We start from the raw sequence: 15,455 nt of genomic DNA, 5'->3' as shown, positions 1-15,455 counted from the left end.
ACGGAGATTATATACAAGACGGCCTAATAGGCTATCCGACAACATACTCCATATGGTATCCAGCTACGTAACAAACAGGGATAATCCTATATTAGATATATGAGTATGACGAAGCCAAATAGTGCAAAAGAGGCTATTGTCCCCAATTGAGTGGGAGATGCTGTAGAAAACTCTGCGGTTGGCATCTATCGTCTATGTTTACTTTAAGCAGGTGACCGGAAAAATTTTCTAACATTTACTTCGCTAGTGTACCAAACTACGGGTAATATATATACTCTGTGACGTATGAGAATTGTTATACCTCCCCCATGGTAAAGCAAAGCTCGGGGTTTGGGTGCGTCTTTGGTCCGTGCGGTTCAAAACTCTCTTCATTATTATATTGGTAGTTTTGAAGGTGCTGTGTAATACTTTGGTCAATCATGCGTCACTCAAGGATAAGGTGAAATAGAACAACGATGGATAAGTGAGAGGGGCCAGCGGCGTAGAAAATGTTGTGTAGAAACAAAAAAAAAAAAAGGAAAAGAAAAAAGAAGGTTGGAGCTGCGGGGAATCGAACCCCGGACCTCTCCCATGCTAAGGGAATATTATACCACTAAACCACAGCCCCGTTCCTTGTTGAAGAACAGCAAACTATTTAGTTACATAAACCAGTAGAAAAGTAGGTTACCGAACCATCACAGAATGTGATCGTCTTATAGTCAGTATATCAATTTTGTATGATCGAGCGACTCTGTATTGGTTCCGATCTACCTCTAGCTTGAGTAGATCTACGTAAAACCACATGCAAAGCTCAGTATTTGTCAGCTGGTAATAAGTGCAAGAAGCTAGTATCCACCTGAATCGATAGTACAGACTACTACGCTCGATCCGCCCGTTTATATATTATCGCGGCAACTATAAATTGCACCGTAGTGGTGGTCCTGAATCCGCCATGAGTATACGTCTGTGCCAACATCCGATTTTTGGATGTTATCTCGCGTCGTAAAAAATAGAAATTAAAAATCACAGAATCATCTAGGACCAAGAACTGAAGGCAGAGGCCCTCTAGTATGACCGCAAACGGGATGTAGTACTGGTCGAGTAGTAATACTCACAAGTTTGCTCGGTTTGTTTAAAAGTTACACTCGGCGGGACCGACGCGACGCCGCAATTGACTTCACCAGCTCAGTTCAATTACCAACTAATACTCACCAGTTCCTGATCGTTTGATTTGATTTGCTAGCTGTCCTATTGATTTTGACTTTCCACCTTCACCATTAATACCACTATAGTACCAGTTTACATCGACTGCCCGATTAGCGACCGATCTTCGAGATAACATCACAGCGTACACGTACAATCATGGCATTGCAGAGCAATCAATCACCCCGAGCCCAGCAACCAAGTCCTTGAGCTGACCCCTGGCCGTCATCCTACAGACCAGATATATTCATCTAGCATCATTTACTAGAAACACGCAGATATGAGACAATATACAAACTCCTCCTCCACCTCCTAAACACCTAGACCGGATCTTAATGAAACCTGACCAGGACTCCGGCTGCGGGGTCGCCCTTGCAGTGGCAAGTATAACACTGTTCTACCATCAAACGCCGATCATGCCATATAGGATAGCTGCAAGAAGCCCGGGGATATCATAGCATGTTACCGGTGGTTCATCGGCCCAAGAACATTATGACGCGCATCAAAATGTACCGAACTGCGCGGGGAAGGCTTCAGACGTAAGCCAAGACCCCCAGATCCCGAGCTTGGGCGGACCGATCAGGAGCCATGGTATTCAGGTGGCATTCACGCCGCTACCATTGGATCGTTGCAAGTCAACCTGTCATATATGCCGGGGTAATTTCCCCTCTGAGTGATGACATAAGATTTGACTTTCCCCGGATCCCAACCATAGATCGGCCTGCCCCAGCAAAGTGCTTGCAGCATGACAAGTTCGGTATTCAACCGGGTCTCCCGAGCCCAAAGTTGCACATTCGGCCAGTCGGTCCATGTCAGACATCAGTGGCTGATGTGGGGTTCCATGGGCCAGATTTCAGGACCACCACGTGAGCAGCTGAACACTTATGTTGGGGGGCCCTTGTCCGAACAGAGTAGTGGAGACGAGTTCCTTTTTCGCCTGTCAGACAACCGGACAAAGAAGAAAAGCGAGTCCAGTCCAATGGATGACATCAGGGACTCATCATGGGTCATTACTGACACGGCTCCCTTGGTCTATATATTTGTAACCTCAAGCCTGACTCGGACAGCTTAGCCCCTAGAAGCATTGTGCCATTACGGTCTGTTTATCGAACGCGTACATATCTGATAAAGATGAGATTACCTAAGGTCAAGATGCCTCGTAAGAGGCCGCAAGATGAATTCAATGGTGATGTGCTGCCAGAGGCGCAAGCCGCTAGCCCCACAGAGCAGAAGTCTGAAGAGGATACTGTGGACACACCTATCCCGCTGCTCACGTGGCGCTCTTTTCTTATGGGCGTCTTCGTGTCAATGGGTGGGTTTCTTTTCGGTTACGACACTGGCCAAATATCTGGCTTCTTGGAGATGCCTAACTTTCTTCAAAGATATGGCCAACAGCATGCTGACGGCACATTCTATTTCACCAATGCCCGTTCGGGTCTAATTGTCGCCCTGGTAAGACCCGCATGCGCGGCATAATACCATCCACTCTTGCTGATAAGATCCAGCTATCAGTCGGTACCTTGATTGGCGCTCTCATTGCAGCCCCAATCGCAGATCGGATTGGCCGGAAATGGTCCATCAGCGGCTGGTGTGCTATGGTGTGTGTCGGCATCACCATACAAATCTCTTCCCCGTTCGGAAAATGGTACCAGGTCGCCATGGGCCGTTGGGTCGCGGGTCTCGGCGTTGGAGCCCTATCATTGCTCGTTCCGATGTATCAGGCAGAAACTGGGCCCAGGCACATTCGTGGATCTCTTGTTAGGTACGCTGACGGACCTGCACCGTTCTCCGGCGAAGAGCTAACGTCAACAGCACTTATCAGCTTTTCATCACACTTGGCATCTTCGTCGCCAACTGTATCAACTTCGGAACCGAAGCAAGAAACAACACCGGATCCTGGCGTATCCCGATGGGTATCACATACCTATGGGCTATGATTCTAGGGTTTGGCATTGCACTATTCCCTGAAAGTGCCCGATACGACTATCGACATGGAAAGGAGGCGAAAGCAGCTCGTACTCTATCGAGAATGTACGGAATCCCCGAGAACCACCGTATGCTGAAGCTCGAGATCGGCGAGATCCGGCAGAAGTTCGTCGAGGAAAAGGAACGCGGACAGATCACCTGGTCCCATCTTTTCCATGCCCCCCGCATGACCTATCGCGTCGGGGTTGGAGTAGCCCTTCAGGCACTGCAACAATTAACGGGTGCCAATTACTTTTTCTACTACGGAACAACTGTCTTCCGAGGCGCCGGTATTTCCAACAGCTACGTTACGCAAATGATCCTGGGTGGTGTCAATTTCGGAACCACTTTCCTAGGTCTGTATCTGATTGAGAACTACGGTCGTCGTCGATCCTTGATTACCGGAGCATTGTGGATGTTTGTCTGTTTCATGGTGTTCGCCTCAGTGGGCCACTTCTCTCTGGACCATCAAAACCCCGAACGGACCCACACCGCTGGCGTGGTCATGGTTGTCTTCGCCTGTCTGTTTATTCTCGGTAGGTCATTGCTTCTCTCTTATAAAACGCTCCACTTGCTAATCCTCGCACAGGGTTCGCATCAACCTGGGGTCCCATGGTATGGACCATTATCGCGGAGTTGTATCCCTCCGAATTCCGTGCCCGTGCCATGTCTCTCGCGACAGCATCCAACTGGCTCTGGAACTTCCTCCTCGCATTTTTCACCCCCTTCATCACCAGTGCCATTGACTTCCGGCTCGGCTACGTCTTTGCCGGCTGCCTCTTCCTTGCAGCGGGCCTGGTATACGTGGCTGTCATCGAAGGTCGTGGTCGTACCTTGGAAGAGATCGATACCATGTACGTTATGAAGGTGCCGCCCTGGAAGAGCTCCAAATTCGTGTTTCCCGACGTCGAACCGTATTCTCGCCGCGGTTCGACTGCATCGAAAGCAGGGGCTCATCATGTTCCGCATGTGAGCGGTGGAGATGAGACGTACAGTCACCAAATAACCGAGGTGTAAGTAAGTATCTCCATTGCTAAGAGATATGCTTAGAGCTGTGAAGCTCTTGAGAGCCGGTAGTGAACATCCCAACTAACTCCGGGCGGTTTTGATCATCACGCCCAGGGCATGATGTCATTTGTTGTGTGTTGCGTAGTTGCACTCTTGTAACACTTTGCCTGAGACGTTTTCTGTACACCTATTTATTTCGTTATGTGTTACGACGCGATGCCTTGTATATGTGATTGATGATTATTGCTATTGACTATACTTATGATTTAGTTTAATCGACATTATGCCATTGATCGATGGACTCATGCCTCTACTCAGGTAAAGCACAGCTAGGACACTCCGCCTGAGCGCCTCCGGCTAGCCAGGCCGTCAAGCTGCGAAATCATTACGTATATACAAATACAGGCCCCACGTAATATATCACGAGAAAGACTGTATTGGCAATAAACAGTAATCTCAAAATGAAGTTATTCTGAACTCTCACTGGCCAATCGGAACGCGCATAGCCAACTTCTTGTAGGTGCCTCGTGGGCGACCCCCCGCGGAACCCCGTTATGCCATAGAGAATATGCCGAAATGATCCTAAACAATTCAAAAAGGAAGACTAAAATGAAACATGGATTCTGGTACTTATACTCTTTCAATTATAGAGCCCGGTATCTGCTCCACTAATACAGTTCTAGGCCTATCCGCGCTGTTAGTTATTCGACAGAGTTATAACCGGGGCATTGGTGTACAGTGCAATTGTAGCGACTCCCTGCTCGTCCGTGAAATTTATTATCGCCGTCTTTATGGCATAATATGTGATTTTGCGTCTGAAGATTGGGCTACCGTTTTTATTCATATATCTGCTTTTATCTGAGGCGAAGCCATCGGAGCCTTTTCGAAGTTAGTTTCGTGCCAAATGTTGTTTGCTTTCCAGTTGACCGGGACTCCTTTTAGATAACTTCGGACATGTTGATGTTTGCTGCTTATATACCACACACGTACTACTAAAAAATCTAGGTCTTGACCAAATTCAAGTTCAAACTACCCTCACAAATATTTCTTAAAGTATGTAGACAAATATCATATTCAAACAATTACTATGTTACAGTGATATCCACCTTGTAATACTACTCATCCTTCAACCCAATCATCTCCATACTCAACTCCCAGAACCTCCGCTCCCCATCCGCATCATACGCCCACGTAGCGTACCCCGGACCCCACATCCCATTACTGGGGTCGTATGGCTCCGCAATCTGACAATCCTCCAAGTACTTCCCGCCCTGACCTTCGAGCTCCTTCGCGACCGCCGCCACTACAGTCGTAGCAGCGCCTTGCTCCGGACTCTTGAAGATCCTCATCAGTTCTTCATCCTGACCCCATGAGGCCTGCTGCTCCTGCGAGATATGGCGCTGGAGGTCCGTATAAATACCACCCGGGTGCACACTAAACGCATGGAGACCCTGACTACCATAGCGTCTGTCAATCTCATTGGCGGCCCAAATTCCCGCTGTCTTGCTCTGACCGTATGCCTTCCAGGGGTCGTATTCGCCTTCAAGATTAAGGTTATCCAGATGGATGCTTGACATCCTGTGAGCAACCGAGGAGAGGATCACGACGCGGGAATTGAATTCGGGCGTTGAGGAAGCCAAGAGGGTAGGTTTCAGAAGCTGAAATAGAAGGAAGTGCGCGAGGTGGTTGCTGCCCAGTTGAGTCTCGAAGCCATCTGCCGTTCGGCCTTCCGGGCAGGCCATGACGCCGGCGTTTTCAATGAGAATGTTGAGCTGCTTGCTCTTGGACTTGAAGTCTTCGGCGCAGGCGCGCACGGAGTCGAGGGAGTTCAGCTCCAAGTGGAGGAAATGGACTCGAGGGCTTTTGGCGAGATCGCCCAGGTTGTTCTCTGCCTTTTTGACATCGCGGACGGTGAGGTAGAGGGTTGCGCCGGTGCGGTAGAGTGCGCGGGCGGTCTCGACACCTAGTCCGGAGGAACAGCCGGTGATTAGGATGGTTTTGTCGGAGAGCTTGTCTTCGAGGTTTTGGTCTTGGATGATTTGGAGGGCCGTGGGGCGGGCGTCACCGGGTCCTTGGGCGGATTGGTGGACTGCAGCGTATCTGGAGGACATGATTTTGGTGGTAAATTGTGAGTGAAATGTGGAGATGATAGTTAATGTTGGTGATCCGTTGAAAGAGGTTAAGTGAGGAAGAACACAGCGCTGTATTTATATGCTCTCCTTCTCGGGGATATGGCAAACTCCTCGGATGACATCAGTGCACCAAAGACTTTCCCTCTCTAAGTCCGACTAAGCCCCGGATGGGATACGAATCGTGGAGTGAATTAAGATTTTGCATGCTCGGGGGATCTTGAAGACATTCATGTTGAGCCCCTGCTTTCACGGCGACGTTCTCGACAATAGTGCTGAGAACCGGGGTTATGCTATAGTTTCCGGAGTGGGTCTATTCGCCGTCTTGCTGACAGGGACCCCGGACTTATAAACGCCTTGGTGCACCAGCTATGCACGAGTTATGCAGAAAAAGGGAGAATCGTCACCTAATCGATTGTCGAGTGGATCCAGGGGCCTGTCAGCCTGCCGGCGATCGGGATGCGGGTAATCCTGGGACCGGCGGATTTAACGGTGTTAGGGCACGGATCGACCCGTGGTTCATGGTCAGCTCGCTAAGTTTTGCCTCACCAGTCCAGCATGCACGGAAGCTTCTCGTTGCAACTTTAATTGTGCCATTACCACCGGATAACTATGATGATGTAACCATTCATAAGAATGTCTGGAAGTGTGTCACACAGGGGTTCGTAACCATTGACTCTGGATAGGATTCATGCGTGTAAACTGTAGTGAACGCGGAGGGCATTGATGGATGAATACCTGAGGCTGGTATGAAGCATTAGCAGTCATTAAGCACCTTATATACCCTTCCATTAAATAAACAAGTCACATATGACCACAGGGTGTGGAAAACAGGGCTTCCCATCCACTCAGCTGTACTTAAGCCGCAAGCTAGGAGATTAGTAATTGGACAGAAAACTACCACTGTTGATAGGTGGGGTTCAGGTAGTATTACATGATTTAATAGTTGGAATTAGTCATATGATGAGGCATAATATTATCCTTCCCATGACTATTAGCATAACTGTGGGCATGGACTTGATTTTACCCGTCCAGGCGTTTCTACTCAACATGCTAGATCTATAAGGGGTTAAATTTAGAGCGTGAAAAGGTAATATTATAAAAACAAATCAAAAATAAATGAAGTGATTAGATACTTATATAAAAATTATAGAATAACTATCTTTAGCTCTTCCCAAGCAAAGGGCATCCAGAATTAGAACCTATAATAGAAGAAAGTTGAAAGAATAAAATTAATATTAATAATCTTTTTTAAATATAAATATATCAAACTTAATACAAATATGTCAAACTCCCTCTCCGCAGGCTCTCAACAGGACATGTCAGTAAGATAGAGATTGAGATTGAATAGGATTACTAGATATAGAATATTAAGATTTAGGTAGCTCAGCCAAGCTTTAGGTGAACAGGGTTAGATAGGATGAAGGGAAAATAGAAAGGGCATTAAATCTAACAACTAGGATCCGCTGATGGTTATCCACCCAGACTACGAACTAACCAGAGAGTGGCTTAAGCACGGCTGAGCGGACGGCGAGCCCTGTTTTTGAAACTCTGTGGTTGTACTATTATTAGGGCCATTGCGATTAGTCTTCCTCTGTGTCGCTATGCCCTTTGGTCACATGCTCAGCCAGTGAACCCCGTAAGTCGTAATGCCAGGAAGCGTGCGATGTTGTCAGACGGCTATTACGACATAAAAGTATTCAAATACCAATTGGTATTTCGTAATTTCATGCCGTCCAGCCGCATATACTGGCGTCAATCACGATCGAGTTCCTGGACTAATCGGGTAGCGCCTCTAATTCCTTTTGGGAAGTTAAACAGGGGCTTCAACTTCGTATCATCTCGGAATTTAGATGCTTCAAAACAATAATCACGACTCTGAATTCGGCCCAGCTTACTATGCCCATCTGGTAGATTCCCTTTGTCTCGTCAGTTTCTATCACACAGTAGTGCAGTTCAATTTCTTTAGGACCACGGCTTGTGTATCCATGTAATTTCTCCCGTAAATGGAAGCAAGATATATATTTATGTATATAGTGACTGTCGTCACCACCGACCAGCGGCGTACGTGAAAGCCTTTCCCTTCAATTCCCAGAGACCAAATACATTTGTCACCGATTTGCATAATAGTCCTAAATTATTTCACAATACTCCATATAGTCGGCGTTCAGTGCCTGATATGATACATGCGCGAATGATTTCCGCTTGACCGGTCAATCCGGGAACAATCACCTGCCTAAAGAAAAGATATGGAGTTCGTAGTTCATCGCAGGGCAAGATGAGGGGCGGAGCTAATTGTCGTCTGCATTCGCATCTTGTGCTTCAAATATAGAACATCGTGTGTAATGGGCTTGAAGAGACTGGTCAGGCTAAATCCTCTCTCAGCGACATACCTGTCTAAGCTATCTGAAACATATATCACATTTGCCCCCTTTTCTTGCCACCTCTGATACCTACTGTGGATATTGGACTCTTCTTCTGGCACACTAAAGATAAGATCCCAAACAGAGGACATCTTTGCCTGCACGTTGTATAAAATTGATCCTGATTATAAGTTTTAACAGTTTGTCAAGTTTATTGATGTCTGAGAGGCATCCTCGAAAGGTTTCACAACAAAGATACACAAAGCTGATCCGCTCACGGGAACGAATTATTGCTGTGTATTATGTGGCGAGTAATTAGCGGCCTAATTACATCTACTATATTTATAAATCTTCTACTCTCAGCCTGTAAGTATTAATACAGCTATTCTTCCACTGCTTCCTCGCATTCCTACCTACACGTCAAACAATAAAATAATGTTCGATTGGTTCGACTGAAAGTAGTTAAGTATTTCTACATAGGGAGGTGCTGATTATGTAGGGCTCTGGTAAACATAGGATGAACCGGAGATATTCTACTAGCTGGTGTCTAATGAACCTGGTCCTGACTTTCCATGACCCAGTTTCGAGCACATTTTCCCTAGACCTTGATGCTATGGTACCTTTACCCAGTAAAAATCAGCCCCAGTGTCAGATGATCCTTGATCCCTGCGCAAAAGACAATATCATGTCAGTGGAGGTATATAGTGCAACCAGCGGAATAGAGCTCCAGTCCTACCAAGTAAAAGACTACTGCAGCTATAGGGCAACCTTATTAACAGCCATAGGGGACAGTTTAATTTTAATGGCACTTTTATAAGGGGATCAACTTGTATAAACAAGCTTCTATGCTGTCCTCAAGGCAGGTTTTGACCTTCTCCTGGGAGATCCTTCATTACGGCAAAATGAGGTGCGCCTGTTAGATGGTACATAGGAAAGATTGTTCAGTGATTTAAAAATATGGCGATGACATAATGTTCATCATCATAGCCAGGAGGTCTATGTTATTTGCAGAGAGAAGCCAGGACAAGGAGTATCACCTAATACGGTTTAGAAGAGGCGTCCAACGGAAGGCTGGACCTTGAGCTAATGAGCCGGTGATGAGATTGCTCCTGCTCTTACTTATCTTATATGGGCTTATACCGATCAAGATTTCTGTCCGAATGTAGCATATTGATACGACTGTCATACACCCAAATGATAGTTATTTATTTGGTTCGTTCTCTTGTACTTACTACTTATCTTGTGCTACTGCGCACTGTTCCTCGCAATCCTCCTCTTTTCTACTCCCTGCTAATATAAGTACAGAAACAGACGCTCTGCAACTCATAGTTTCTCTAACTGATAATCTCTGTGAGAATTTAACAATATATTCTCTGTTTTGGAACCAAACCCCGAGTGATACCAGTAGCCGTTAGATAGATTTCTCTTTTGGTCTACTTGGTAAATGCCTCGACATTCTCTAACATAGGGGCGGTCTTACCTTTACATACCATGGTGATATAGACCATTATGATGTAACGGCAAGCGCAGGGCCAAGAAGCAGAACCCGTGTTGGAGTAAAATGCGAGGGATACCGTTCAATGTGACAGCCGTACTGGCTCTAGAGGCCGAATAGCCTGGGATGGAAGCCATAACATGGAGACAATGAAGATCCAGTAAAGGTGTAGATGGAAAGTGGATGAAGTTACAGAAACAAGTAAGAGGTTCGCGAAATTCAATTTTATTCGTTCGTTCGCTACCTTCAAAGAGGTAGCTTTAGGCTTCGACCGGTCATTGCAATTCATTTGTTGAAAATTAGCGAGATATATATCGAAGGCTCCTACCGTCTTCCGATGGGTGGCGGCTCTGGCTCGAAGGCACCTGTGAATGAAAATTCTGGGCAGTATCCGTCGTGCATTTGTCCGACTTTCAATTCCTCGCCAATTGGGCGAGAAACCAACCAAGGAACCCGAAGTATGTCGGCACTCGCGCCGTTTTGAGAGGTTCGATAAGGGGTCGCAGTTGCGCATGCATCCTTTTGCCTAGTAACATAGCTTGAGGTAACTAACTGAGTGAGACTTGTCCCGAATGAAGAGGGAGGAGTTATCTGCTGAAACTATTTTCCTGCGGTCATTGGTTGTCATCTCACTGTGGGCTTGGGATGTCAAGGGCCCTTGCTTGTCTACATGATTTTCGGAGGTCAAAGCAAGTTGTGCTTAACGCAAGGGATCCAGCACACGAAGCCGCAATTGCTGCTCCATCGCCCTTATGTCGTCGTATGCAACGTCCCTCGCAGGTAGGGGGATCGCCAAAGGTATTCCTGACTTGGCGGTGAAAGATCCTTGTAGTACCTGTTGATGCGAACAACAATCTAGCTCCAGAGAATCGGCCGTAGATGGAGAAGTACGGATATGGCAGTTACTCTACGTAAGAGAATGTATTCCACAGATAGCCACGTCCAGTTGACAAATGCCTACCAACGTTATTCTTCCTGGCTGCTGAGGCGAACTGCCAGGAAGGTACTTGTTACAACATCAATCTGACGGAAAGCCCTTTACCCAATATTACCTGCAGTTACAAGGACACACTCAATTTGTGGTCACATTCCTCACCTGCTTTCCTGAGTATACGGATAGCATATAACTTTACGCACCTCATTTTATGCGCCTTTCCATGTGAGCGATTACTAGTCATCATCCTTGGCTCGCTGAGTAGAAACCTCTAGAGAATTCTCGGGTTGTGCCCTCTCTTATTGTGGTATTTGGAGGTACATGATGATTTGGTTCATTATGTCTCAACTCTGTACCTCTCCGTAAAGCAACCCTGTATATTATACATGTCACTACCTCTGAAGTGATGAAGAAGTCCAGTATAGGACCGGGGTAAGTACTTTAAGACTTTTCGCGAGCCTGCTCAGTTTGCCTTAGAGGTCCTGGTATTGTTTCCCTCAGCAGTGTGCGGTTCCTTGCTAAGATACTTGTTCTCTATTGTTTTTTACTGTATCTTCGGTGGTACGTCTACTCATTGTTCTTGGACCAGTCACGTTTGTAATGTTATAATACATTCGTTCACTCCTACATGAGAAATGTGGCAGCTGCGTGGGTACCTTCACAAATAAATTTGACCAAATGAGTCGCTGCAAGGCTGCCCAACGTAAGTGGCTAGCAGACCGCTGGTCCAGCCTATGGCAAATTCTCTTACACAAACTTTTCAGATTGGCAAGGCTGATAACGAACGTGAGCCTAATATATAGGGAGTCATCGCCTTCACGGGGTTTTGAGTTTCTCATCTCTTTGTATGTGGTAGAAGCTTCTCTCCGGGATTATTTTGTCTTTGTCCTCACAATGACAACTGTACCTACCGGCCAGGCTGAGGATGGACACCACCCAGCCTGGCCACAGGATGAAGTTACGAGTTCTTTAGTCGGACGGGTGGGGTTCTCGCCAATCTATTTTGGGGCCGATTTAGCTTCTTTTTCACTCGAGGGCTATTGCGATCCAATCGTGATAGGGGGTAGACAAGGAGAACTCCTGGCTCCTCCTTCTACGATAATGACCGATACAGTGATCGGCGACAGCAGAGAACCTTCTTGGCCGGAGCAAAACCTAAACATCGTCGCACCGAACAACCTACTCCCGATGGAAGACTTCGCTGAAAACCAGTCACATTCTGCTAATCTCGTGGAAACCTCGACTCTGACCACAGTGGTGTTGGACTCACAGGAACTCTCTCTTCCAAACCAATTTCTATAGAGATGTGGCTTGGATGGATGCCTGGGTGATGAAGGTTACAAGAGTACCACCGCAGCTGTGGTTGTTGGAGGACGGGCTGATTCAGGAACATGTTTTTTGAGGTTTCAGGAAGTGCCAATGCCTTCTTATGATCATAATATTTCACCAGAGGATGGGCTATATCACTGCCCAGATCGTGCATGCGTGGCCCAGACTGGCTTTGCAAGAAAATGTGATCTGCAGTAAGCTACGCCACCACTTTCTCCCGTTCATCCCGCTGACTCTTCACAGAAAGCATATGCGCATTCATGTTAAGCCAGTTAAATGCCCCCTATGTACGGTAACCAAGGCTCAGCAGGTTCATATGCGCCGACATATTGAAGTGCATCACGGTGAATGGGCTCGGCAATGGTGGCAAGTGGGTGTTGTGTGTGAATTGTGCGGCAAATCGTTCACAAGAAGAGACAATCTTCGCAGACACTACCGAAGTCAGCATGAGGATTTCAGTGATTAAGGAAATTCGTATGTGGGGCCTATGTTTTGTCGAGTCGATGAAGGGTTCTTGAATAGTACTTTAGATCTCCTCCAAGCTAACGTCTGGTAAGAAGCAGAAGTACACTTGCCTCCAGCTTGTAACCAAGATTCTAATGAGGATCTACGCTTACATATTCTGTTGGGAGCACTCTCCTAGTAGGAAGCAAAGGTGCAGAGAAAGAGAAATATAAGTGTTGTATTCCTCTGTAGGGGTTGCGCAACGAGAGGTGCGTAGAAGGGGTGCCTGGTATGGCGCTAGTATCACGTGACCAAGCCTACTAGTATCATTGCCTCAACATATCCCAATGAGAGGAAAAAAAAGGTACGGAATTCCAAGAAGTCAGAAAGAAAAACCAGAACAAGTTGCGAGTCAAAATCTGAATACCACTTTAAATCTCGAGAGATACCCCGCCACAGTCTGCATCAGAGTCTTCATCCGACACGTATGTCCTGAGCTCATCTGTCTCAAGAACCTTCGCCATGCTACGTTCAGCTGCCTCCTTTTCCAAGCTGCCATCAGCAGATGAATGTCGGAACGTATTTTCCCGAAGCTCCTCCAAGTCTATGCGAGACCACCGGTCGTTTGAAATTGCTGTCTGGGAATCAGGATGCCAGGGACTTGATGACGACTGATCAAAGATTTGAGCAATCACGGCCCGGCGAAGCTCATTTATCATCTCATTGAGGACCTTCAGCTGCAAATCGTATTCTGGATTCCCCTTCGTGGAATCTTTGACTAATTGTGGGCTCCAATTAACCCAGACTTTCCGGTGAGATTCAGGGACGACCATTCGAGCCGGATGGTGCCTGAAGTACAGTTCACAACATAGACAGGCCGGTTTGCTACACGCAATGTAACGGTCATTCCCCACGAAGGACAGATTCAACCTGAAGAAATGGTTCAGAGCCTGCACTTCTGCATGCACCTGCGCCGTGCACTTGTCATACTGTTCCATGAAATCCTGAAAGATGCGAGATTGAGACCGAACATTCATGGAAAGCAAAAGATTCTTTATCTGAAGCCTTTCCTGGTCATCGTTCTTCAACATCCTGTTAAGGACACCATCAAGCGTGGTAAGGTTATCGGGCACTGGCCGAGGCACCGAAGACACACAAGGAATAGCCATCACCTGGTACGAGTCAAGGATCTGAGACAAATGGCAGGCATCCTCAACCAGCTGCGATGGTGCCCGGATGTGATCTGCCAGTCGCCCTAGATAATGGATAACCAACGCAAAAGGCGACCGTCTGTCTCCAGGACCCATTAGCCTTTCTTCGTCCTGAGCCTTTAGTCCGATCATCCTGGCGAATACGGACTTTCGGTGGACATAGGCATAATGACAGAGTGCCAGACAATCATCCCGTTTGAGGATAGGCTCGAGCCAGTCTTTTATCATCTGATCTACTGAACCAGTTAGCTTGTCATATTGTAAGAAACTGCAATTTGGCCGTTTACGAACCTTGTTCCGTTTTCACAGATCCCGGTATGCCATAACACTGTTTGATCGCTTGAAACAAGCACTGACGCTCTTTTTTCACCCGGCTGATCGCGAAGTTAAGACAGAAACTGGTAAAATTTGCCTTATCTTGATTTTCATCAGAGTCCCCAGTGATTCTTGTAGTTCGCTTCAGGTGGACGAGAGCATTCTTCGCGAATTCGACGATTTTGTCACCCGATGCGTTGGATGCAATCCAGAAGTTGTAACATGTTTCGCTGTCTTCAAGCCCAATGGCAGTGCAGGAACTACCTCCTTTGGTAAAGTCACAAACATAGGCGAGGTTACGTAGGAATTTACGTCGCCGTGCTTGCTCCAAACTATGATCCGGGGGGCCAACTGTGTGCGGCCCACGGGTCTGTCCTAGTACACGCAAAAGAAACAAAGGCTCGTAAAATCGACCAAGAAGTCGCTTATACGCGTCTAGTCTCGGGCGCCCCACGCGGACTGAGTCGATAGGCAATTGTTTGTAGGTGGTATTGTTCTGGACTTTCAATGAATGCTTTAAGGATGGCATCTTGGAAATGCAGGATAAGAAAAGTGCATGAAATGTAAACCACAGTCAGAGTGCGAGATTATTGAGAAGGAAGAGTAATTTACGGGCATTTAGACGACCCATAATGTTTTATATACCGGATACATATGGTTAGATAATCAGCCACGGGGTGGGGGGAGGAAGACCATATGCAGAAGGGGGATAGGAGGAAGATAATGCGGGAGGAAGACAATGTAGGAGGAAGACGATGCAGGAGGAAGATAATGCAGGAGGAAGACGATGCAGGAGGAAGACGATGCATGAGGAAGACAATGCAGGAGGAAGACGATGCAGGAGGAAGACGATGCAGGAGGAAGACGATGCATGAGGAAGACAATGCAGGAGGAAGACAATGCAGGAGGAAGCTCAAACACACTTGTCGTAATGAGATTGGGTAGCCAAGACTTTTCGCCGTAAAATGGAGGAGGCAACGTACGTGAGCAAAGGCGAAGACGTCAAAGCCTGTACTTGCGAAGCATACGACTCTGGTCAATAGACTGTGAGGGATACAGTCGTCTCTCGTTCAAGGCAGG

The 15,455-nt window shown here is 47.0% G+C and overlaps 4 protein-coding genes and 1 non-coding gene across 5 annotated transcripts; 2 read left to right on the top strand and 3 right to left on the bottom strand.

Annotated features, from left to right (window-relative positions):
• Nucleotides 1–535: 535 nt before the first annotated feature.
• On the bottom strand, nucleotides 536–607 carry ASPBRDRAFT_t166. Its single transcript has one exon. It is a non-coding gene; the product is annotated as a tRNA-Ala (tRNA).
• A 1,727-nt stretch (nucleotides 608–2,334) lies between these two features.
• On the top strand, nucleotides 2,335–4,164 carry ASPBRDRAFT_129121 (sugar porter family MFS transporter; the record flags this gene model as incomplete). The annotated part of the gene is made up of 4 exons (XM_067618113.1): nucleotides 2,335–2,634; nucleotides 2,688–2,944; nucleotides 2,995–3,683; nucleotides 3,737–4,164. The coding sequence occupies 4 exons, from the start codon at nucleotides 2,335–2,337 to the stop codon at nucleotides 4,162–4,164; spliced, it is 1,674 nt and encodes a 557-aa protein (XP_067477679.1).
• A 1,092-nt stretch (nucleotides 4,165–5,256) lies between these two features.
• On the bottom strand, nucleotides 5,257–6,685 carry ASPBRDRAFT_44594 (uncharacterized protein). Its single transcript, XM_067625233.1, has one exon. The coding sequence runs from the start codon at nucleotides 6,264–6,266 to the stop codon at nucleotides 5,271–5,273; it is 996 nt and encodes a 331-aa protein (XP_067477678.1). The 5' UTR covers nucleotides 6,267–6,685; the 3' UTR covers nucleotides 5,257–5,270.
• A 5,285-nt stretch (nucleotides 6,686–11,970) lies between these two features.
• On the top strand, nucleotides 11,971–13,074 carry ASPBRDRAFT_155231 (C2H2-type zinc finger protein; the record flags this gene model as incomplete). Its single annotated transcript, XM_067619386.1, has 3 exons — nucleotides 11,971–12,330; nucleotides 12,379–12,599; nucleotides 12,649–13,074. The coding sequence occupies 3 exons, from the start codon at nucleotides 11,971–11,973 to the stop codon at nucleotides 12,869–12,871; spliced, it is 804 nt and encodes a 267-aa protein (XP_067477677.1). The 3' UTR covers nucleotides 12,872–13,074.
• A 206-nt stretch (nucleotides 13,075–13,280) lies between these two features.
• On the bottom strand, nucleotides 13,281–14,904 carry ASPBRDRAFT_197135 (nucleic acid/nucleotide deaminase domain-containing protein; the record flags this gene model as incomplete). Its single annotated transcript, XM_067621061.1, has 2 exons — nucleotides 13,281–14,293; nucleotides 14,352–14,904. 2 exons carry the CDS (start codon nucleotides 14,902–14,904, stop codon nucleotides 13,281–13,283), a joined length of 1,566 nt encoding a protein of 521 aa, XP_067477676.1.
• Nucleotides 14,905–15,455: the final 551 nt, after the last annotated feature.

Source organism: Aspergillus brasiliensis, assembly GCF_001889945.1.
Source record: "Aspergillus brasiliensis CBS 101740 unplaced genomic scaffold ASPBRscaffold_8, whole genome shotgun sequence".
Lineage (NCBI taxonomy): Eukaryota > Fungi > Ascomycota > Eurotiomycetes > Eurotiales > Aspergillaceae > Aspergillus > Aspergillus brasiliensis.
Note: the sequence above shows the minus strand (reverse complement) of the source record. Positions and strands in the feature narration are given on the sequence as shown.

What these genes read in the sequence shown, in the direction of transcription:
- ASPBRDRAFT_44594 (XM_067625233.1), bottom strand. Translation starts at nt 6,266, where the DNA reads ATGTCCTCCAGATACGCTGCAGTCCACCAATCCGCCCAAGGACCCGGT.